Source organism: Schistocerca cancellata, chromosome 3, assembly GCF_023864275.1.
Source record: "Schistocerca cancellata isolate TAMUIC-IGC-003103 chromosome 3, iqSchCanc2.1, whole genome shotgun sequence".
NCBI lineage: Eukaryota > Metazoa > Arthropoda > Insecta > Orthoptera > Acrididae > Schistocerca > Schistocerca cancellata.
This window is the reverse complement of record NC_064628.1, coordinates 949,434,533-949,459,364: the sequence shown is the minus strand read 5'-3', so window position 1 is coordinate 949,459,364 and position 24,832 is coordinate 949,434,533. Positions and strand designations below refer to the sequence as shown.

General features: G+C 41.5%; 1 protein-coding gene across 1 annotated transcript in view; it reads right to left on the bottom strand.

Annotated features, from left to right (window-relative positions):
• Nucleotides 1–24,832, bottom strand: part of LOC126176012 (collagen alpha-1(I) chain-like) — a 1,061,651-nt gene that overhangs the window by 74,407 nt on the left and 962,412 nt on the right. The window contains exons 20-21 of the mRNA XM_049923130.1: nucleotides 14,048–14,122; nucleotides 6,136–6,260 (exon numbers count right to left, since the gene is read on the bottom strand). Of these exons, the coding sequence (XP_049779087.1) occupies nucleotides 6,136–6,260; nucleotides 14,048–14,122 (200 nt within the window). The remainder of the gene's footprint in view (nucleotides 1–6,135; nucleotides 6,261–14,047; nucleotides 14,123–24,832) is intronic.

The following is a 24,832-nucleotide window of genomic DNA, read 5'->3' as shown; positions in this document are numbered from 1 at the left end:
ACAAACAAACACAAACATGCACACAAAATTCTAGCTTTCGCAACCAACGGTTGCCTCATCAGGAAAGAGGGAAGGAGAAGGAAAGACAAAAGGATATGGGTTTTAAGGGAGAGGATAAGGAGTCATTCCAATCCCGGGAGCGGAAAGACTTACCTTAGGGGGAAAAAAGGACAGGTATACACTCGCACACACACACATATCCATCCACATACACAGACACAAGCAGACATTTGTAAAGGCAAAGAGTTTGGGCAGAGATGTCAGTCGGGACGGAAGTACAGAGGCAAAGATGATGTTGAAAGACAGGTGAGGTATGAGCGGCGGCAGATTGAAATTAGAAATTAGCGGAGATTGAGGCCTGGCGGATAGCGAGAAGAGAGGATATGCTGAAGGGCAAGTTCCCATCTCCGGAGTTCTGACAGGTTGGTGTTAGTGGGAAGTATCCAGATAACCCGGACGGTGTAACACTGTGCCAAGATGTGCTGGCCGTGCACCAAGGCATGTTTAGCCACAGGGTGATCCTCATTACCAACAAACACTGTCTGCCTGTGTCCATTCATGCGAATGGACAGTTTGTTGCTGGTCATTCCCACATAGAACGCTTCACAGTGTAGGCAGGTCAGTTGGTAAATCACGTGGGTGCTTTCACACGTGGCTCTGCCTTTGATCGTGTACACCTTCCGGGTTACAGGACTGGAATAGGTGGTGGTGGGAGGGTGCATGGGACAGGTTTTACACCGGGGGCGGTTACAGGGGTAGGAGCCAGAGGGTAGGGAAGGTGGTTTGGGGATTTCATAGGGATGAACTAAGAGGTTACGAAGGTTAGGTGGACGGCGGAAAGACACTCTTGGTGGAGTGGGGAGGATTTCATGAAGGATGGATCTCATTTCAGGGCAGGATTTGAGGAAGTCGTATCCCTGCTGGAGAGCCACATTCAGAATCTGATCCAGTCCCGGAAAGTATCCTGTCACAAGTGGGGCACTTTTGGGGTTCTTCTGTGGAAGGTTCCGGGTTTGAGGAGATGAGGAAGTGGCTCTGGTTATTTGCTTCTGTACCAGGTCGGGAGGGTAGTTACGGGATGCAAAAGCTGTTTTCAGGTTGTTGGTGTAATGGTTCAAGGATTCCGGACTGGAGCAGATTCGTTTGCCATGAAGACCTAGGCTGTAGGGAAGGGACCGTTTGATGTGGAATGGGTGGCAGCTGTCATAATGGAGGTACTGTTGCTTGTTGGTGGGTTTGATGTGGACGGACGTGTAAAGCTGGCCATTGGACAGGTGGAGGTCAACGTCGAGGAAAGTGGCATGGGATTTAGAGTAGGACCAGGTGAATCTGATGGAACCAAAGGAGTTGAGGTTGGAGAGGAAATTCTGGAGTTCTTCTTCACTGTGAGTCCAGATCATAAAAATGTCATCAATAAATCTGTACCAAACTTTGGGTTGGCAGGCCTGGGTAACCAAGAAGGCTTCCTCTAAGCGACCCATGAATAGGTTGGCGTACGAGGGGGCCATCCTGGTACCCATGGCTGTTCCCTTTAATTGTTGGTATGTCTGGCCTTCAAAAGTAAAGAAGTTGTGGGTCAGGATGAAGCTGGCTAAGGTAATGAGGAAAGAGGTTTTAGGTAGGGCGGCAGGTGATCGGCGTGAAAGGAAGTGCTCCATCGCAGCGAGGCCCTGGACATGCGGAATATTTGTGTATAAGGAAGTGGCATCAATGGTTACAAGGATGGTTTCCGGGGGTAACAGACTGGGTAGGGATTCCAGGCGTTCGAGAAAGTGGTTGGTGTCTTTGATGAAGGATGTGAGACTGCATGTAATGGGTTGAAGGTGTTGATCTACGTAGGCAGAGATGCGTTCTGTGGGGGCTTGGTAACCAGCTACAATGGGACGGCCGGGATGATTGGGTTTGTGAATTTTGGGAAGAAGGTAGAAGGTAGGGGTGCGGGGTGTTGGTGGGGTCAGGAGGTTGATGGAGTCGGGTGAAAGGTTTTGTAGGGGGCCTAAGGTTCTGAGGATTCCTTGAAGCTCCGCCTGGACGTCAGGAATGGGATTACCATGGCAAACTTTGTAAGTAGTGTTGTCTGAAAGGTGACGCAATCTCTCAGCCACATACTCCCGACGATCAAGTACCACAGTGCCCCACTTGTGACAGGATACTTTCCGGGACTGGATCAGATTCTGAATGTGGCTCTCCAGCAGGGATACGACTTCCTCAAATCCTGCCCTGAAATGAGATCCATCCTTCATGAAATCCTCCCCACTCCACCAAGAGTGTCTTTCCGCCGTCCACCTAACCTTCGTAACCTCTTAGTTCATCCCTATGAAATCCCCAAACCACCTTCCCTACCCTCTGGCTCCTACCCCTGTAACCGCCCCCGGTGTAAAACCTGTCCCATGCACCCTCCCACCACCACCTATTCCAGTCCTGTAACCCGGAAGGTGTACACGATCAAAGGCAGAGCCACGTGTGAAAGCACCCACGTGATTTACCAACTGACCTGCCTACACTGTGAAGCGTTCTATGTGGGAATGACCAGCAACAAACTGTCCATTCGCATGAATGGACACAGGCAGACAGTGTTTGTTGGTAATGAGGATCACCCTGTGGCTAAACATGCCTTGGTGCACGGCCAGCACATCTTGGCACAGTGTTACACCGTCCGGGTTATCTGGATACTTCCCACTAACACCAACCTGTCAGAACTCCGGAGATGGGAACTTGCCCTTCAGCATATCCTCTCTTCTCGCTATCCGCCAGGCCTCAATCTCCGCTAATTTCTAATTTCAATCTGCCGCCGCTCATACCTCACCTGTCTTTCAACATCATCTTTGCCTCTGTACTTCCGTCCCGACTGACATCTCTGCCCAAACTCTTTGCCTTTACAAATGTCTGCTTGTGTCTGTGTATGTGGATGGATATGTGTGTGTGTGTGCGAGTGTATACCTGTCCTTTTTTACCCCTAAGGTAAGTCTTTCCGCTCCCGGGATTGGAATGACTCCTTATCCTCTCCCTTAAAACCCATATCCTTTTGTCTTTCCTTCTCCTTCCCTCTTTCCTGATGAGGCAACCGTTGGTTGCGAAAGCTAGAATTTTGTGTGTATGTTTGTGTTTGTTTGTGTGTCTATCGACCTGCCAGCGCTTTTGTTTGGTAAGTCTCATCATCTTTCTTTTTAAATATATTTTTCCCACGTGGAATGTTTCCCTCTATTATATATATATATATATATATATATATATATATATACTTTATCTACTAATGAATGTGACTCAGTCTACATGGGATCTCCCTGTATATTTCCAACGATGTCAATACACCACTTTCACCTTCCTGACAACTTCACTATTGCTTTATTGAACCATTGCTTGGGGGCACAACATAACCAGTCGTGGACAGCTGGCTGCAATACTTGACCGTTGCTCAACCTTTTACCTCGCAGTGCGTCCTTTGTGTTATTGAATAAAGCATAATCAGATGGAGCAGATCAGGCAAATACGGTGGGTGTGCGCAAAGACGGTGGATGTGGCAAAACAATTTGTTCGTCATTACACTGCTGATGATAATGAGCTGTCCCAGAAATAGGAGCTTCTTGACCACACACCATGGTTAAATATTTTTGAATCTGTTGTTTTGACGGCTTTCTTCCCTGGAAACCATGTTCTCCAACTCTGTCCATGATAGTTCCCTTCCATCATGCATATAGCTTTCTCTGCTTAACAACAAACAAACACTGTCCTTTCAATGCACACACTTTTCACAACTGCCATCTATTGTCTGTGTGGTGTACCACCATCAGTTCTTGTCCTATGAGAGGATGTGCCCATAGTTTGAGAGGTATCTGTTAAACAACACAATTGTAAATCTTTTCTGTATGCCCTTATACTTTTATACAGGTGTCTATCAGCAGTAGTGAAATTTAGTCTTCTGGTCAGCAACTCTGTCTCATAATTTTAGTTTTCTTGAGTGAATTTTCCTTATGGTACAATGACTACTATTATTATAGTTGTTAACCAAAACAACTTCACTGCCTAATGTGTATGAGTATTATTTAAGTTTCCTGCATTTTACATTACCATAGAAAATGTAATAACTCTTATCTATATTTTGACATTTTGTGAAAACTGTCCAACGTTTATTTTTAAACAGCAGCTTTGGATATTGAGTCGCTACTAAACTATAATTATGTAAAGTAAAATATTACTAAGTACTGGACTAGGTAGCCCTTCAGTAAATTGGAATGATGTTATTACATATAGTCACTTCTATACCTTTTCAAGTGAACCTTTACTGAGTATGAACCATGTAGTAGTGATACTTCTTTGCATACTTTACACAGCTCAAAGTCAATGAAGCATACCCGTGTAGCTTATTGCATGTATGAAGTTTTATATCGAAAAGGTGATCACCACCCATTTGGGAAGATGGTAATAACTAGGGATAAATTTGAAACACTTCAACAGTGGTGAATAAAGTTGTGTAAAGTTTGATCAATGCACTTAGCAATAATTACGTGGACACTGAAAGAAGAATAACACTACTGAGGCAACCACTGGACAGGTAAGTAAACTTTCAGTATGTACAGCAAGTGGTAGACTGTGGTCCGCTGTGTGAAGCTCCATTTCTCTGAGAAATATGTGGAATGACATGTGAATAGTAACTAAAAACTACAAGGAATTACTGAAGAATGGATGCAGAAGAGATTATGTGTATAAAAATTTTGTGTGAGCATTTAATTATTAATGCATATAAATTGATTAATTTTGTGCCAAGTGAAAGGATTAATATTCAAATAGCTGTTGTCAGTATGTTTCTGTATGTTCAGGTATTTAAGAGATTAACTAAGAAGGCAGACAATCCATTTCAAAAGCTATGTCTGTCTCAGACACAGCAGAACATACCCAAAATGACAGTTGTACAGAATAATCTCCTGGCAGACTTCCTTTAAACAGAAGCAGCATGAGGTTCCCCCACAAATACACCTCTGTGGCTGCTCAAGTTATTTTTTTGTGTATACCTCTATACAAAGAAATGAGAGTGCTATCTTCTTTTATTTGATAGTGATTGAGACTGGGTGGATGGGAGGACAGCTTACATCAGTCCTCTAGGACTGGAGAAATAACGCCACAAATCTGATTAGATTCTCTCCAATTTGCACATTTTGTTTCCAGCTCATCTTACCTTATTCTGAGGCCACGAATATTCTGCGGATATGATTTCACGTTATCACCAGTCCGTGGGCATTCCGAAATGGTTGGAGCGTGTAGAAACAGTCACACTAATTAATTCGGAACAGTTTTCAATTCACGATATTTGTGCTTCGCTGGGCATCACTCCAGAGTGTACACATCAGATCTGGTCACAACCTTCAAAGCTGTACCACTGGACTCTTCATCAAGTAGTGAGATCATTTCGTACTTGTTCCCTTTCCATCATATCTGTGTGTGCAAGCTTTCGGCAAAAATAATTCCCTTGCCCCTTCTGCTAGTCAATGCTGTTTGTGACATTAGATTCAATTGCTCCGCTCTTAATCGGCTTCCAGTACAGATGTCTACTGTAAAATGTTTAACTGTCAAATAGTCTTCTTAATGGTGCAATGGTGGAAACAACTTGAAATGTGATAATCTGAGAAGTTGTTAAATATTTTATGCAAAGCAGGAATTAACATTATTTTTGCAAAACTTTCAGGATACTCTCAACAAAGTATCAGTATACTGAACAATTATTTTCTGCAATAAAGAGTTTGAGAATGCAAGTAAATATCTGGTAAAATTTGATAAAATAATATTTCACTGCATAAACATCTAAAAATGAATTCATAAAAAAACTCTTTAGCAAAATGTGTCTTCACTGTGGCTCCTGTCTGTGCTGTTACACGTATCTACAACCGAGACATCAATCAGGTGTCAGTGAGTGGTTAGTTTATACATTTTTGTCTACTACTTTTAGCCTGATCTTTCTGTTATTGCACAACTAAGGTGTATTGATAATAACCTCCTCAATAGTAATCGTATTTCAACACAGCTACAGTTTGTGTCAAAAACAGACATAATGAGAAACATGGTTGTAGTAAAATTACAAGGCTTATGGTATTCTGAATGATCAGTATTATATAAGTAATGGTGTAACTGCAGAATACATACCCGAGTCATAGCTTCTGTGTTCTCAAATGTGACTGCACCAGGCACAATCTTGATGTTTGTAGCATCGAAGGAGTGATGTCCTCTGCCACCAGCTGATGACTGCCCAGCTGGTCCCGGTGCCGCACCTTTGAAATGTGCCACATCAAAGTGATACTAACTTACCATGTATATACAAAATGCATTTATATGTTTGTGTAAGTTCATATCTGTCATTCCAAAATTAAATGAAAATAAATACTCCAGAACATGCACTTGTCTCTTCTGATGTTCTACCCACCTATCTCCACAAAGGATAAACAAATCATCATTAATCATTAATTACAGTACTGCCAACCGATGCAAATTTAGGACGGAATAATAACAACTGAAATCAGTAGATTGCTAGTTGCCACACTAAGGAGGCAACTAGTGGCAGTCAGACACACTTCTAGATATTATCAGTTATCAGAATAAGTCTTTCATCAATGTAGGCAAAAGACACACACATTCAAACACAAACATTATACACATAATACACATCCACTCTCATCTCCAGGCACTAAGGCCATGTATGTGAGTTATGCGTGTGTGAATGTGCATGCATTTTGTCTTTATGTGATGAAGGATTCAACCTGCTAGCTGATAATACCTGGCAGTCTTCTTTCAATGCCCGTCTGCCATTTGATGCCTCCACTATGTGGTGGGTACAAATGCATCCATTTCATTTGTTGTAATTACAGTAATGGAAAATCCTGGTAGAATCTAAATAATTTAATGTTTAAAGGTAACAAGTGACCAAAAAGTGGAGCCTTCAAGTTGACCAAATACACATAAAATTGAAAACATTGCTAGCTTTCAGACAAATTCTTTTTCGAACTTGAGAACTGGTACAGACTGGGATAAAGGGTTGTATCAGCCGGAGTAGGCATGGATGAAAGGAGTCAGGGAAGGGGAGAGAGTTGTGGATGAGTAACTGGCATCTGGAAGGGAGAGACAGTAGGTGTACAGGGGAGGAATGTAGCACGAGACAGGGCACTTGTGATATGCGCGAGACACTCGTGCAGATTAAACACCGGGATACATACTCATGCGCATCAAATTTTTAAAGGTTGTGCTAATTTAAGCCCTCTATCTTAATAAATAAAGCATATCAGAACCATTTAAAACACCCGCATATTAGCATGCCAGCTTCGCATCAACCATCTATTTATAATTATGCTGTACAGATGGAGGTGATATTTTAACTATTGGCGATGCTTTTGGCACGATTGTTTTGTGTATCTCCACTGCAGGATGTGATTTTAGTAAGTGACTAAAAGTTTTTGTGCTTGTAATACTTTCGTAATTTTCATGGTTACTTAAAGCTATAAGTGGTTTTTCCTCTATCTCTGTTATGGTGCTAAGTTTTTTGCTAATGAAGGTGTCTTCATGTTCAGGGGTATTTTGGTTCTGATGAAGGTATATTTAGATATACCGAAACAGTGGTCAAGGATTTCAATAAATGTTTATTCTGCAACTGTTTGGCTGTTATCATTTGCCGTGAAGATTTTCAACAGTTGCTGCTTCATCCATTTTTAAAATTTTGAAATGAGAGTATGTTTGTACGACACGGTGTATACGCAGACAAGGAAAAAAAATCCCGGATTTTCCGGTTAAAAATACACTTCCTCCCGTGTGAAAACACACTTTTTCCATGTTAAATGACAGACAGTATATTTTCCCTCTGAACTACAAAACTTATCAATCCTTTGAATGGTTATGGTTTCATACACGAGCGTAGAATTTCCCGGCACTTTAGAAAAAGAAACTGAGGGAAAATGACACATTTTGGAAATATCTTTGACGTGCAGCAACATGTAGGCTGCGTATTTCCGTGTTACAAAAGTATACATTGGAATTCCACCAAACACCGCCTATTACTTTCTGAATCATTGAAATCGAGATCGCAATGCGCTTTTGTAAACCAGTCATAGCTCATGTCACATGATCTCACCAGCCGATGGCAGCAAATATTCAGAGCATTGGACACGTGATGTACTCAGCCAAAAGCAACATCACTGTTAAGTAGCACGAACACACAAGCAGGGAAAGTTAATAGTTTAAATTAATATACACAGTGTTGCTACAAGAAAAGCAAAGCTTTCACATATAACGTTGGTCTCTTATGTCAATAAGCTGCAAGAGAAGCTAAGCTTTCGCATCTAATGTCGATCTTTTTTGCGCGTGTTATAGTTTAAGATACATCACGCAAACGTGCCAGTAAAATTTTTAATAATGACATAAATATCTGATCTTCAGGGTTTGAAATTCTTCTAAACGACTCGTCATCGAAGAGTTGATTTTTAAATGAGAGTCAAACGCTCTGTTATTTAAGAAATTTATGGTACATTCTTGCACATAGTTCAACTTGCGTAAAAGGATATTTACTTGGAAAATAATGCTTTTCAAACCACCATTCGCAATATTTTCCCATGACCTGTTAGTAATCTGTTCGTTTCAGTAGTCGCCAGAGAGCGCTGGGTAACAGGTGCCACCGCGATTGTGCAGCTACCAGGACATAGGAAGCCTGTATGTATGTACGTGTACAAAATTGAAAGATCATACATTATGTCATAAAATAAACAAGGCATCAGAGGATACTCTAAGAGTATCAGAATTTCATGAACCATGTGCACATTTAAAGTGCGTACTTAAAGTGCACATTCATACATCCAGATTCCCAATGAAGTAGACCTCAACCCGATATTAAGCTTTTCAGTGTGGTTTTCGGGATGTAAATTTTCTTGGAGTACCAGTACTGTATTACATCATGTTTGGTTCCTTATGGCATAGTGCCATACGTGCTAGAAAATGAAAACGTTCACTCGAAATGCAGCGAACAGTTGAAACTAGCCGGTACTGTGGAATCAAACATGTTGTTTCAAATACATTGACTGCATATGCGGAAAAGGTTAATAAAAGTAAAATTTCTTTAGCAAACAGACGAAAATAACTTCATTTTTCTGCAAGGCGATTAATGCTTGACCATCAGAAAGGTGGAAATAAAATAAAATATGAAACTAATAACATATTTTAGCTTTCCGTAATCATGTGAATGTATTTTAATTCACTTGATAGCTCCCAGCCACAGACATCTGTTTTGTTTTCATTTAACGTGAGAGTAAACGAAGGGGAAACAGCAAAATCACTAAATGTAAACACAGGTCACTTGGGACTACCCACTATAACTCAGACTGCTCTACGCATCAGCCCTGGATCTACGGTATTTGCTAACCAGGTTAACACTAAAAAAAATCAGATTTTTAAAAATAAGTTCATCTTGCAGCGCACATCCTTCTGAAAAGTCAAAAACATAAATGTTTGAGGAAATGTAAGACATGTTATTTGGTCTTAAGTGTGCCAAAGTGCAGTGCCACACCTCTTTATACAGCATTCTTCTATCACACGTCACTATATTTCGCTCTGTGGAATTGAAACGTGTATATTTTGTAATGGATGCCATCAAACTATATTCAGGATAGTGGAAACTGAAATGTCCTGCGGTGCCTCTCCTGCTCCCAGTCGGCTGGTTTGCCAGCTTGCCCCCCCCACCCCCCTCCCCCCCATTTTTTTTTTTTTAAAAAAACCCCTCACAATTAATAGCGGATGGGATTATTTGTAATCGGGAGAACAAGAACTCTTCAGAAAATTTGCACTCTTTATTGCCTATTAGCTAATAACTTGCTGTTGTGTGTGACATAAAATTAAATATACGATACATAAAACCGATAAAGACAAGAGACAAGCAAGAAAGTCCACATTTCTTCAGTCCTTAGCTCATAGCATTTTTTTCTCTCTAATCTTGCTACAGCTTTACATGGCATGCTTTCCTTTCTGCGAAAGAATCTATTACCTCATCAAAGCTCGTTAAACGTTTTGCTACATGAAAAATCGAAATGTCATTATCTAATACTGAAAAAGCTGTTAATACAAATAATACCCACGACTGGTGTGGTTTCTCGATCTGATTACATCTATTTTGCCACTGTCTGCTAGGCTTTTCTAATATTGCAGCTATTTTTTAATACACACCAAATAAATGAGACTGTTTTGGCGCAAATGGTCATTTTTATAACACAACAGAATATAATTCATGAAGTACCAATATCAAATGCATATTAGGCCTACTACAAGCAACAAGCTTTATGTTAGGAAACAGTTTCACATTTCATTCATACGCACCAGTTTCTCAAGCATGAGATTGAAAAGTAGTATTACAAAATTTTTATATAAATTTGGAATCGTCTTATTCTTCCATAATTTGTGTGATGTCCCCATTTCTTCTCCTTCCTCATTCTAACAAACAATCTTGTCATCGCCAATTCTGTAGCTATTCCTGCCACTGTCAAAATTTGTTCACCAATTAACTTCACTAACCCTGCCAGAATCACCGGTTTAATTATCCCATGATTATTCTCCGGTTAGGCGTTGTTACATGTTCATACAATACGTTTTCCATATTACTTCCAGAATAGAGCTTAAGCAGCTGCTAGCCGGGGACTATACAACTGGTCCTTACTACTGTAGCGATCTGTCCAAAAATTTTCTGTCAAGATTTCATTTTTTTGGATAAACGGAGAAGATAATACATAATCTTTCTCACCTGTTATTCATGTTACCGTTTATTTCCATTCTGGTAGTCTGAATCTATGTCTTTCGCTTGTAATTATAACAATGCTCACCATTCACGAACCCAATCCAACCACATGATCAGACAGTGATTGGCATTCATCTGTTTGGCTTTACTCTGCTCAGCTCGTATAGCCCCATCCTCTTTTGTCTGTGGAAAGTTTATGTCTAGATGTGATGAGGATACTCCTGACAGAGACATCACGTACACTATGCATGCATTCAAAAATCAACTTATGATTCATTCAGAAATCAACTTAAAATGTGTTAAAAAATGTTCAAAAACCAACAGGGATGAATAATCGATAGACCAACGTGTGTTGGATGCTAGGCCCTTTGCGAAACAATCTTTTTTCCCCTCAAGAATCTGAATCTGGCGACTCCTTTTCCAGGTTGCATCTAACTGCTTGCTGCAACTGCTTGCACAGCCAACAACCACATTCCTGTAGCCAGAACCGGGTGAATCTATTACTCAAACGCGACTCAACTGCTCATGCACATGAGCCCGCTCGTAACTGCTAAAATGGATCTAATGTAAACAGTTGTGACTTCACGCTCATCGGAGGCAATTTTTTGTTATGAAGCATTGCATAGTCTTTCTAAAGCCTTTGACACTTTTGCTTCTGGCAGACGCTTGCATGAGAACTGTGTGTAGTTGTTGTATATGGCGCATTTCCTTTGCAATTTATTTTCGTTTTTTTCTCTCGTTTACGTTTTATTATTGAAATATTATTTTGCAGTAGCGGGATACAGTAATATCCTTTGTTAAAGTATCAGTTCTTACCAGTCAAAACTACAAAAATTTAACAGAAAACTAAAACAATGAAAAATACTCGGGATTGTAAAAAATTCCCAGGTTTTTCCTGGATCTTCCAGTTGTCCCAGGTCGTATACACCCTTTATGACTTCTTAAACACAAAATTTAAGGCTTTGGCTTTTGTTTTGCTATCTTCCACTGTCACACCAGACTGATCAACAAGCAACTGGATGGAAGCCTTAGAATTACCTAGCAATTTTACAAGGCAGTAAAATTTTCTCACGTCTTTGGCCAGATCTTTTGCTAAGGTATGATGGTATTAGTAACAGTGTACATCACATATTTTCACACACACACACACACACACACACACACACACACACACACACACACAAATCTGTACCAACCTTAGCCTGTCATCATTTTCGCATTCTCTTTTCAACTGAGAGTGCAACCGTCTTTGCATCCTCACCATTTTCTCAATTTCACTGTTAAACCAGTTTTGGTCTTATTCCACTTACTAGGCACATACTTGTCCTGAGTAGGATTTACAATCTATTTAAAATTTGCCCATAATTCGTCAATGTCCATCATACTGGAACTAAATGATGTCAGTTCAGTGTCTAAATGAGACACTAACAACTGCTTATCCCCTCTTTATAGTAGAAACACTCTCCTAGCCTTCTTGACCAATTTATTAACACTTGTAACCATAGTTGCTATGATGAGACCACGATCACTAATCCCTGCCATACCGATACTTCTGATAAGGTCTGGCCTATTTGTAACTATGAGGTCTAAGATATCTCTATTGCACATGGGATGCTCAAACAGCTGCTCAAGACAGTTTTCCGGAAACATTCTCAGAAGTACTTCGCAAGACTGTCTGTATGAACTCCCTAAAATGAAACTATATATGCCCCAGTATATACTCGGAAGGTTAAAGTCACCTCCAACTAGCACTGATTGGTCTGCGTTTTTACATGTTAGTGACTGTAGACTTCCCTTGAGTGGCTCTAGAACTGTCACAGTGGAATCTAGTGGCTGGTTAAAACATTCAACAATTAACTTCGTTTCATGACAATTTGAACTCAAATGAAACCACAAACAGCCAAGTGCCTTCAGAGTCTTCCCCTCACAACAACCGACTATGAGGTTTGTCTATTATTGCCTATGTCCCTTATTACCTGATCTTCATCCTCAGTTCTCACTAGTTTTTGGGCCTTATCCCCCCACACTATTTGCCACACTGCTCTGTCGATTATTATTTGTTCTCTGCTTCACCTTTTCATAGGGTCATATTCTAACTACGAACGTATGGGGCATCTCTATGTGTTTATGTTTGTGACACTACTAACCACCTGAAGATGCTGCTTTACACAGCGAAACTGGTCACGAATAAATCATCAATTAACAGCTGTTAGCAGTTTCATTCCAGAATGAGATTTTCACTCTGCAGCAGAGTGTGCGCTGATATGAAACTTCCTGGCAGATTAAAACTGTGTGCCCGACCGAGACTCGAACTCGGGACCTTTGCCTTTCGCGGGCAAGTGCTCTACCATCTGAGCTACTGTAGCACGACTCACGCACTGTCCTCACAGCTTTACTTCTGCCAGTATCTCGTCTCCTACCTTCCAAACTTTACAGAAGCTCTCCATGGCTAGGCCATGTCTCCGCAGTATCCTTTCCTTCAGGAGTGCTAGTTCTGTAAGGTTCGCAGGAGAGCTTCTGTAAAGTTGTCCGGTTTCACTATCGGCATCTCTAATGGTGAGTATTCGTCGAAGTATCTCAAACTACCAACTAGTCTTGAAAACACAGGAAAAGGTACATAAGTAACTTGGTGCTCTGGAGATGCGAACAGGTGACAGCAGAGGGCCTATCATTCAGTCATCCTGCACTCACTCACTATTCCTTGCAGTCTCACCCTCCCACCCCCTCCTCCACATAATCATAGATGCAGATGCCCATGTCACATTCCTATCCTGTGAACCTGCTGTCATCCTTCCAGCAATCAACCACCTGCCACCAACCATGCCTCACACTTCCTGACTCATTTCTCGCCCCACCCACTCAACCTGACGCTACCCCTCATCGCAGGCTGCCTCCACAGGCAGGATTCTTCTGAAAGGTAGGAAACTTCACATTCTTATTTATGTCCCTTTCAAAAACTTGACACCTACGCTACTCTGCGAGTTGTTACCTTCTCTCCTTAAATTATTTACGATATTATTATATCTTACTGAGAGCCATTGGTGGCCTAAACATAGTGGAAAGAGTAAAGATAAACACTTGCAAAAGTAAAAAACAATTGCTGGAACATAACAGCACATGTTACAAATTGATTAAATCAGCTATTACTATTTTTGTTTGTTTGTTTGTGTGTCATATGTGCAAAGTAGAAAATTTTATGCAGAACCTCTGTAGGGAAGCAAAGCATGCACGAGAGAAATTGAACATGCATATAATTATAAAACGTGAAAAAAAGTAATAGTCTAAGTACATCATTACCAAAAGCCTCCTTCAAGTCCTTTAAATGTTTTAATTCTCTCAGTGCCTTCAACTCTTCGAGACTTCCTCTTGGTCCTTAATCACAGAATGGGCAGCATTAAAATAAAACATTTTATTCAGTATCTTCTGCAGATATACTAAAGATGAATCTAAAATTTTAAACTGGTAACTTACAAGTTACAATATTTGAACATTTGCAACTATGTCACTAAATGGAGTTGTAAATGACTTTACCAGTAATGAATCAAGCTGAAAATATTATTGGTTGTTTTCAAAACATAACTACAAAGTGTAAGTAACAAGATCCAGCAAAACTGAGGGAACTCAACTAAATCAAATAATGTAAAATTTGGGATGGATTAACAACACGAATATTTAAGATAATGATGGAAGCTGAAGAAAGGAATTAAAATGTGGCCAGGACTTGAACCCAGGTCTGCTTGCTTTCTAGGGACACATTCTAGCCATCACACCACCATAGTAGTATAGGTAACACAGCTGCATGGACTACCCTAGTCCAGTGCCCTCCCTAACACAAATTTCAGTTGACATCTTTAGCTTATTAATAATGTTAACAGTATACATTAGGACAGATTGCTATTCACCATGTAGCAGAAGAGTTTAGTGATGGACAGGCATATTTAAAATAAGATTGTTGGATATTATTTAGTTTTGGAATGAAGCCCTTCATCAAAGAAACACACACACACACACATACACACACACACACACACACACACACATACATGCACTATGGCCACACTGTTGTGAGCAGTGATCTTAACTGGGGTGGCTTGACAGATGAAACAATTGACAGATTGCTGAGGTATTATGGTTGTGCAATTAGGCAAAATACAGGAATGAAATATGTGCATTATTTTTTCATATTGTTGTTGTGGTCTTCAGATCAGAGACTGGTTTGATGCAGATCTCCATCCTACTCTATCCTGTGCAAGCTTCTTCATCTCCCAGTACCTACTGCAACCTACATCCTTCTGAATCTGTTCAGTGTATTCATCTCTTGGTCTCCCTCTATGATTCGTACCCTCCACACTGCCCCCAATACTAACTTGGTGATTCCTTAATGCCTCAGAACATGTCGTACCAACTGATCCCTTCTTCTAGACAAGTTGTGCCACAAATTCCTCTTCTCCCCAATTCTATTCAGTACCTCCTCATTAGTTATGTGATCTACCCATCTAATCTTCAGCATTCTTCTGTAGCACCACATTTCGAAAGCTTCTATTCTCTTCTTGTCCAAACTATTTATCGTCCATGTTTCACTTCCATACATGGCTACACTCCATAGAAATACTTTCAGAAACGACTTCCTGACACTTAAATCTATACTCGACGTTAACAAATTTCTCTTCATCAGAAACGCTTTCCTTGCTATTGCCAGTCTACATTTTATATCCTCTCTACTTTGACCATCATCAGTTATTTTGCTCCCCAAATAGCAAAACTCATTTACTACTTTAAGTGTCTCATTTCCTAATCTAATACCCTCAGCATCACCAGATTTAATACGACTACTTTCCATTATCCTCGTTTTACTTTTGTTGATGTTCATCTTATATCCTCCTTTCAAGACACTGTCCATTTCCTTCAACTGCTCCTCCAAGTCCTTTGCTGTCTCTGATAGAATTACAATGTCATCGGCAAACCTCAAAGTTTTTATTTCTTCTCCATGGATTTTAATTCCTACTCCAAATTTTTCTTTTGCTTCCTTTACTGCTTGCTCAATATACAGATTGAATAACATCGGGGATAGGCTACAACCCTGTCTCACTCCCTTCCCAATCACTGCTTCCCTTTCATGCCCCTCGAGTCTTATAACTGCCATCTGGTTTCTGTACAAATTGTAAATAACCTTCCGCTCCCTGTAATTTACCCCTGCCACCTTCTGAATTTGAGAGAGTATTCCAGTCAACATTGTCAAAAGCTTTCTCTAAGTCTACAAATGCTAGAAATGTAGGTTTGCCTTTTCTTAATCTATTTTCTAATATAAGTCATAGGGTCAGTACTGCCTCACGTGTTGCAACATTTCTACGGACTCCAAATTGATCTTCACCGAGGCTGGCTTCTACTAGTTTTTCCATTTGTCTCTAAAGAATTCATGTGAGCATTTTGCAGCCGTGGCTTATTAAACTGATAGTTCGGTAATTTTCACATCTGTCAACCCCTGCTTTCTTTGGGATTGGAATTATTATATTCTTCTTGAAGTCTGAGGGTATTTCACCTCTCTCATAAGATGGTAGAGTTTTGTCAGGGCTGGCTCCCCCAAGGCTATCAGTAGTTCTAATGGAATGTTGTCTACTTCCGGAGCCTTGTTTCAACTTAGGTCTTTCAGAGCTGTGTCAAACTCTTCAAGCAGTATCATAGCTCCCATATCATCTTCATCTACATCGTCTTCCCCATCCATAATATTGTCCACAAGAACATTGCCCTTGTATAGACCCTCTATATACTCCATCCACCTTTTTGCTTTCCCTTCTTTGCTTAGAACTGGGTTTCCATCTGGGTTCTTGATATTCGTGCAAGTGGTTCTCTTTTCTCAAAAGATCTCTCTAATTTTCCTGTAGGCAGTATCTATCTTACCCCTAGTGATATACACTTCTACATCCTTACATTTATCCTTTAGCCATCCCTGCTTAGCCATTTTGCACTTCCTGTCGATTTCATTTTTGAGCCGTTTGTATTCCTTTTTGCTGCTTCATTTACTACATTTTTGTATTTTCTCCTTTCATCAACTAAATTCAGTATCTCTTCCGTTACCCAAGGATTTCTACTAGCCCTCGACTTTTTACCCACTAGATCCTCTACTGCCTTCACTATTTCATCTCTCAAAGCTACACATTCTTCTTCTATTATATTTCTTTCCCCCCTTCTTTGTCAATCATTCCTTAATGCTCTCCCTGAAACTCTCTACAGCCTCTCGTTCTGTCGGTTTATCCAGGTCCCCCATCTCCTTAAAATCCCACCTTTGTGTAGTTTCTGCATTTTTAATCTACAGTTCATAACCAATAGACTGTGGTCAGAGTCCACATCTGCCCCTGGAAATGTCTTACAATTTAAAACCTGGTTCCTAAATCTCTGTCTTAACATTATATAATCTATCTGAAACCAGTCAGTATCTCCTGGCTTCTTCCATGTATACAACCTTCTTTTATGACTCTTGAACCAAGTGTTAGCTATGATTAAGTTATGCTCTGTGCAAAATTCTACCAGGCGGCTCCCTCTTTCATTTCTTACTCCCATTCCATATTCACCTACTGCGTTTCCTCCTCTTCCTTTTCATACTGTCGAGTTCTAGTCACTCATGACTATTAAATTTTCATCTCCCTTCACTATCTGAATAATTTCTTTTATCTCATCATACATTTCATAAATCTCTTCGTCATCTGTGGAGCTAGTCAGCATATAAAATTGTACTACTGTGGTAGGCGTGGGTTTCGTATCTATCTTGGCCACAATAATGCGTTCACTATGCTGTTTGTAGTAGCTTACATGCGTTCCTATTTTTTTAATTCATTACTGAACGTACTCCTCCATTACCCCTATTTGATTTTGTATTTATAATCCTGTATTCACCTGACCAGAAGTCTTGTTCCTCCTGCCACCGAACTTCATCAATTCCGACTATATCTAACTTTAACCTATCCATTTGCCTTTTTAAATTCTCTAATCTACCTGCCCGATTAAGGGATCTGACACTCCACGCTCTGACCCGTAGAATGCCAGTTTTCTTTCTCCTGATAACAACGTCCTCCTGAGTAGTCCCTGCTCAGAGATCCGAATGGGGGACTATTTTACTTCTGGAATATTTTACCCAAGAGGACACCATCATCATTTAACCACATAGTAAAGCTGCATGCCCTCGGGAATAATTACAGCTGTAGTTTCCCCTTGCTTTCAGCCGTTCACAGTACCAGCACAGCAAGGCCGTTTTGGTTAGTGTTACAAGGCCAGATCAGTCAATCATCCAGACTGTTGCTCTTGCAACTACTGAAAAGGCTGCTGCCCCTCTTCAGGAACCACATGTTTGTCTGGCGTCTCATTTGTTGTTGCACCTACGGCACGGCTAACTGTATCGTTGTGGCATGCAAGCCTCCCCACCAACGGCAAGGTGCATGGTTCATATGCATCAACAAATGAGCACCCACAATATGCAATATGTCTCACAGGTGATGACTCATGGTGTAAGTACCTATCTGGAAAGGAATATGACCATAAAAACAGTTTTCCAAATGCTGTAATTGATGTAACTGAGCCCATATTCAGAGATTTGTCACAGGCAAATTTATTGGTAATGTGCCTACATCAGGAAACACAAAATCCTACTGAAAGTGTGAACAATTTGATTAAGATTAGGATTTTTACAGATACAAACATTGCACTTTGGAGTGTACGATGCAGTTGCAACATACAATGCTGCAAACATTATAAAATGTGATGTGCTGAAAGATTTAGGTTTACAACCAGGAAACAGCACCAATTCCACAATGTGCCTCATTGAAGAAGAAAGACTAAGAGGTGCAGCAAGAAGAGACAAAAGCCTACCACATACAGTAAAAGGAAAGAAGAGACCTGTGAAAAGAAAACTAACACTAGAAAAAGAAGACGATGCTGATGATCCATTATATGGAGTGGCAATGTATTAAAAAACTTTGGAAGCCATTCTGCAAGTTCCAAATTTTCATATTTAAGGAACATTTTCTCAAAAACTACTAACAGTAGATGAATCAAGATTACATACAATACTGTTTATTTCATTCCTTCATTGTTATAACAGATTGTAAAAAAATGTTGTATAATTAAGGAGTTGTAGAAGAAAAGACGCAAAATTTTAGAGAAAAAATTGGCAACATTTTAAACAAATTGTAAAACGAAAACCAATAATGATTTCTTAATGTGGCATTATAACTTTGTAGGGAAATACTCATTGAAAATATTGTCCAAGTTTCAGAGCCATATGTTTCATGGTGTAAGAAAAAAGTGTTCTTGTATTTGCTGAAATTAACATGGAAGAGACAGAATATTCCGGCTCCCCTTAATTTGAGTTTCTGTCTGTGCACCTTGATTACAAGACCATGGAAAATTTACATTCTCTTTCCTGTTGTTTTTAAAATGAACTCTACATGTTTTATTTATTTCCCATTGGTAATTTTACAGGCCAAAAAAAGAGACAAGTAAAAAATCCTGTGGGTGACTTGTGGTATAGAAGGCTGTGTAGGGCTGCAGTGGGAACAGAAAAGAGGCAGCTGGATGAAGGACAATGACTAACGAAGGTTGAGACCACAAAGGTTACAGGAACATAGGATATATTACAGGGAGAGTTCACACCTATGCAATTCAGAAAAGCTAGTGTTGTTAAGAAGGATCCAGATGGCACAGACTATGAAGCAGTTATTAAAATGAAGAAGATTGTGTTGGGCAGCGTGCTCTCAGCAACTGGGTGGTCAAACTGTTTCGTGTTTACAGTTTGTCATGGGCCATTGATTTGGACAAACAGCTTGGTGGTTGTCATGCCCAAGTAGAATGAAGCACAGCGGTTGCACGTTAGCTTGTAGACCATATGACTGATTTCACAGGTAGCCGTGCCTTTGATGGACTATGTAAAGTCCATAACCATAGGTGGTGGTGGGAGAATATATGGGACAGGTCTTGAATCTAAGTCTACTGCAGGGATAGGTGCCATGAGGCAAGGGGTTCAGAGCAGGGGTCATGTAGGGATTGAAAAGGATACTGTGTAGGTTCGGTGTGTGGCAGAATACCAATGTGAGAGGGGTGGGAAGGACAGTGGGTAGGACATTCCTCATTTCAGAGCATGATAAGAGATAGTTGAAACCCTGGTGGAGATTGTGATTCAGCTCCTCCAGTCCTGAGTGGTAATGAGTCACGAGAGGTATGCTCGTCTGTTGCAGGACACTAGGACTTTGGGAGGTAGTGGGCAACTGGAGAGATAGGCATTGGGGATCTGTTTCTGTATAAAGCTGTGAGGGTAATTACAGTCTGTGAAGGCTCAGTAAGACCCTTGGCATATTTTGAGAGGGACTGCTCCTCACTAAAGATGTGATGGCCATGGGTGGCTAGGCTGGATGGAAGAGACTTCTTGGTACAGAATGGGTGACAGCTGCCGAACTGAGGTATTGTTAGTGGCTGGGAGGTTTCATATGGACACAAGTACTGGTGTAGCCATTTTTGAATGGAGGTCAACAATGAAGAAGGTGGCTTGTTGGGTTGAGGAGGAGCAGCTGAAGTGAATGGGGGAGAAGGTGTTGAGGTTCTGGAGCAATGTGAATAGTGTGTGGTAACAGGCTGAAAATTTTGGTGTACGAGACGAGAGAGCCTCTCAGTGGGGGCACAGTTACCTGCCACAGTGTGGCTTTCAGGCAGCATGTAGAGGGTAGTGGTGCGGGGAGTGGTAGGAATGAGTGCAGAAATGGGCCTTAGGGTTTTAGGAAAGACTGGAGATCCCATTGGATTTCTAGAATAGGGTAACTGTGGTGGGATTTGTAGGGGGATGAATCTGTCAGATGACAGAGTCCTTCTGCCAGGCAATCCTTGCAGTTAAAACAACAGTGATGGAGCCTTTGTCAGCAGGTGGGATTATAAGGTCAGGATGAGATTTTAGGTAGTAGATTCAGGTCTTTGTGTGGATGTAAGATTAACTTGCGCATTGAGGGATTTGGTGAATGATGGTGAGACAAGGTTCGAGGTTAAGAAATTCTGGAAAGTTAATAGGGGGTGATATGGGTGCAGCGGGAGTGGATCACGTGTGGGAGGAGGAGTTAAGTGAGTCAGGCAGGGTTCAACATTGGTCTTAGGTTGAGTCGGATTGGGAAGGTTGATGGTGAACAAGTGTTTCGACTGCAGGGACTGGGAGAAGGAGAGAAGGCTTTTATCAAGTCCAGCATGACTGAATTTGGGAGAGGAGCAAAAAGTAAGGCGTTTGGGAAGGACTGATACTTCGGTGGGGCTGAGGTTTTTGGAGGAAAAATGTACGACTGTGTTTTGGGTCTTTTTAAGTTCTGGATTCTGTACACTGGTACAAGGAAGTTTTTGAGGGTGTGGCAAATGTAGTAGCGCTGTGAGGCAGGGTTTGTCAGCTACGAGGGGATGTGGGGAGAGCTTTGGAGGCTGTTCTAGAGGTGGTGCATAGTGGTGGTCAAAGGCAGTAGTAGGAAGTGAACAGACTGGAGAGTTTTTCGAGGTGGTGTTGTGCAGGCGGCTCTAGTTCCTGGAGGACAAGAGTTTCAGTGCCTGAGATGGGAACCAGGAATTTGGGATTGCACGGCAGGAAAATTTTGCAGATGGAGAGGAGATGTGGCAGGGAGGTTTGGGCTTGATTGCCATGGTTTTGCAGAACTATGCTGGTGAGGGTTAAGGACTGGCAGAATCTGAACAGATAGAGCTCACTGTGGAAGGAAGGGTTCCTGCCAGATAGTTGGCAATTTGATAGTAAGGCCACCTGGGGGAGATTCCATGAGCCAAGCAACAGTATGTGGGACTTTTCTGTATTGGCACAGATGGAAGGAGCAATAGTCCATGGTGGAGGATAAAAACATGTCAAAATGCAAAAATAACATAGAAATGTGTGTGGAAAAATTCGCAATAATACACTAAAACATGTGAAAATGACAAAAAGGCCAGAAAGTGTGAAGTATGGGCAACCAAGATGAAACCTGAGGATGTAGGCTGATAGAGAAGGGTGAAATCCAATTGAAAACAATAAGATCAAAGATAAAAATAAATGAAAAGTCTGTAATGTGGGCTGCTGTTCTGTGGGCGGATACATAAGAAGAAGGGGAGCAACAGATGTGTCCAGATCATGTGAGATTAGTACGTGCAAACTGGAGTACAAGAGAGAGTGAGGGATGAGAAGGGGTTGTTGCAATGAGGTACAAATCTGTGTAGTACTTGTAGATATGGAAAAACATGTCAAAATACATTATATTGATGCAAAAAGTGAGATTAATTTGATTGTTTAGGTCTAATGATAATGGTGGGAATAATGTGGGTCATGAGATGCTGCACCAATAATTAGTGCTGACTTGTAGCCATTTGCTGTGAGCAAATGAGATGGTCGATACATGGTGGCTTGCAAGTAAGGATATGTGGTGCAGTTTGGAAGCCGACATGTAGAACACAGGAAAGAAGAGAAAGACATGGAAAAGAAGAGAAAGAAAAGGATGGACACTAATACGAGTACAGTAGCGTTAGAACACAGTAACAAAGGAAAACAACACAGGATTAAGGGAAGGAAGAAAAGCTGTTGGGCCAAATCAAACAGTGGAAAACCCCTGGATGGAATAATGACAATATTACAAAAAGGACAGATCACTACTCACCATGTAGCGGAGATGCACAACAAAAAGACTATGAAACACATAAGCTTTCCGCCAGAAGGTCCTCTTCGGAAATGGACAACATACACACACACACACATATTCATGCAAATACAGCCTGCACACACATGACCACTGTCTCTGGCTGCTGAGGCCGAACTGCGAGCAACTGCCCATGATAGGAGAAAACATGAGTCTGGGTGGTCGAGGTGAGGAGGGGGTTGGGGTGGTAGAGCAAGGTACAGGTGGGGGACGGTAAAGTGTTGTTAGTGAGACCATACAGGTATGAAGTGGAGAAAGGGTAGTGCAGCTAGGTGCTGTCTGTAGGAGTGAGAACAGGGAAGGGGACAGCTGGGTGAACGACAGTGACTACTGGAAGTTGAGGCTAGGAGGGTTATGGGAGCATAGGATGTATTGCTGGCAGAGTTTCCACCTACGCGCTTCAGAAAAAGCTGGTGTTGGTAGGAAGGATTCAGATGGCACAGCTTGTGAACCAGTCATTAAAATGGTCTGTGTGCTCAACAACTGGGTGGACCAATTATTTCTTGGCCACAGTTTGACAGAGGCAATTCATGCAGGCAAACATATTCATGGTCATCATGCCCAAGCAGAACAAAGCACAGGGGTTGCAGCTTAGCTTGTAGATCATGTAACTGGTATCATAGGTAGCCCTGTCTTTGATGGGATTGGTGGAACAGATGGTGGTGGGAGGATTTATGGGAGAGCTCTTGCAGTTAGGTCTTCCGAAGTGATATGAGCCAAAAGGCAAGGGGCTGACAACAGGAGTTGGGAACAGGAGTTGTGAAGGTGTGGACAAGGATACTGTGTAGGTTTGGTGGGTGGCAGAATACCACTGTCGGTGATGTGGGGAGGTTAGGGGGAATGGTAGTCCTCATTTCTGAGCATGACGAAGAGATAGTCAAAACCCTTGCAAAGAATGCAGTTCAGTTGTTCCAGTCATGGATGATACTGAGTCAGAAGGGGAACGTTCCTCTGCAGTCGGATGGTGGGATTTTGAGAGTTGATGGGTGACTGGAGAGATAAGGCGTGAGAGATCTGTTTCTGTAAATGGTTAGGATAGTAATTACAGTCTGTGAAGGCCTCAGTAAGACGCTTGGAATATTTTGAGAGGGACTGATCGTCACTACAGATGCAAGAGCCATGGGTGGATAGGCTGTATGGAAGGGACTTCTTGGTATCCAATGGGTGGCAGCCGTCAAGGTGGTGGTTGGGAGATTTAATATGGATGAAAGTATTGGGGAAACCATTTTTGAGGTGGAGATCAACATTGAGGAAGGTGGCTTGTTGGGTTGAGAAGGGCCAGTTGAAGAGAATGGTGAGTAGTAGTTGATGTTCTGCAGGAACGTGGTTAGGATGTCCACATACTCAATCCAGATCACAAAGATGTCATCAATGAATCTCAAAAAGGTGAGGCATTTGTGATAGTGGGTGGTAAGAAGAATTCCTCTGGATGGCACATGAACAGGTTGTCATAGGATGGTGCATGTGGGTGCCAATTACCATACCCTGGATTTATTTGCAGAGGAAGCCTTCATTTGAGAAGTAATTGTGGGAGAGGGAATAGTTGGTCATGGTGACCAGGAAGGCGGTTGTAAGTTTGGAATCCATCACGCATTGGGAAAAGTGGTGTCGAAAAGCAGTAGGCCATTGGCATTAAGGATGCTGCTATAAAAAGAAGTGGCATCAATAGTGATGAGCACAGTGGTAATGGAACAGGAACTGCAGGGAGTCTGTGGAGGAAATGTTTCATATCTTTCACATACATCAAAAAAAGTTTTACATCACCTTGGTTCTGAAAGTTCCGGAACCTGTACAGAAAACTGGAATAGAGATCAACATAAACATCATTTCTGCCCTTTTTATTGTTCATGAAAACCACACAATGCATGTTGTACCACCATACAGCGAAACCTTCAGAGGTGATGGTCCAGATTGCTGTACACACCGGTACCTCTAATACCCAGTAGCACGTCCTCTTGCACTGATGCATGCCTGTATTCGTCATGGCATCTAACCACAAGTTTGGGGGTACTGTTGGTTCCTCAACAGCGATTCGCTTAGGTCCCTCAGAGTGGTTGGTGGGTCACATCATCCATAAACAGCCTTTTTCAATCTACCCCAGGCATGTTTGATAGGGTTCATGTCTGGAGAACATACTGGCCACTCTAGTGGAGCAATGTCGTTATCCTGAAGGAAGTCATTCACAAGATTTGCGCGACGGCGACACAAATTGTCATCCATGAAGACGAATTCCTTGCCAATATGTTGCTGATATGGTTGCACTATTGGTTGGAGGATGGCATTCACACATTGTACAGCCGTTACAGTGCCTTCCATGACCACCAGCGGCGTACATCAGCCCCACATAATGCCACCCCAAAACAGCAGGGAACCTCCACCTTGTTGCACTCGC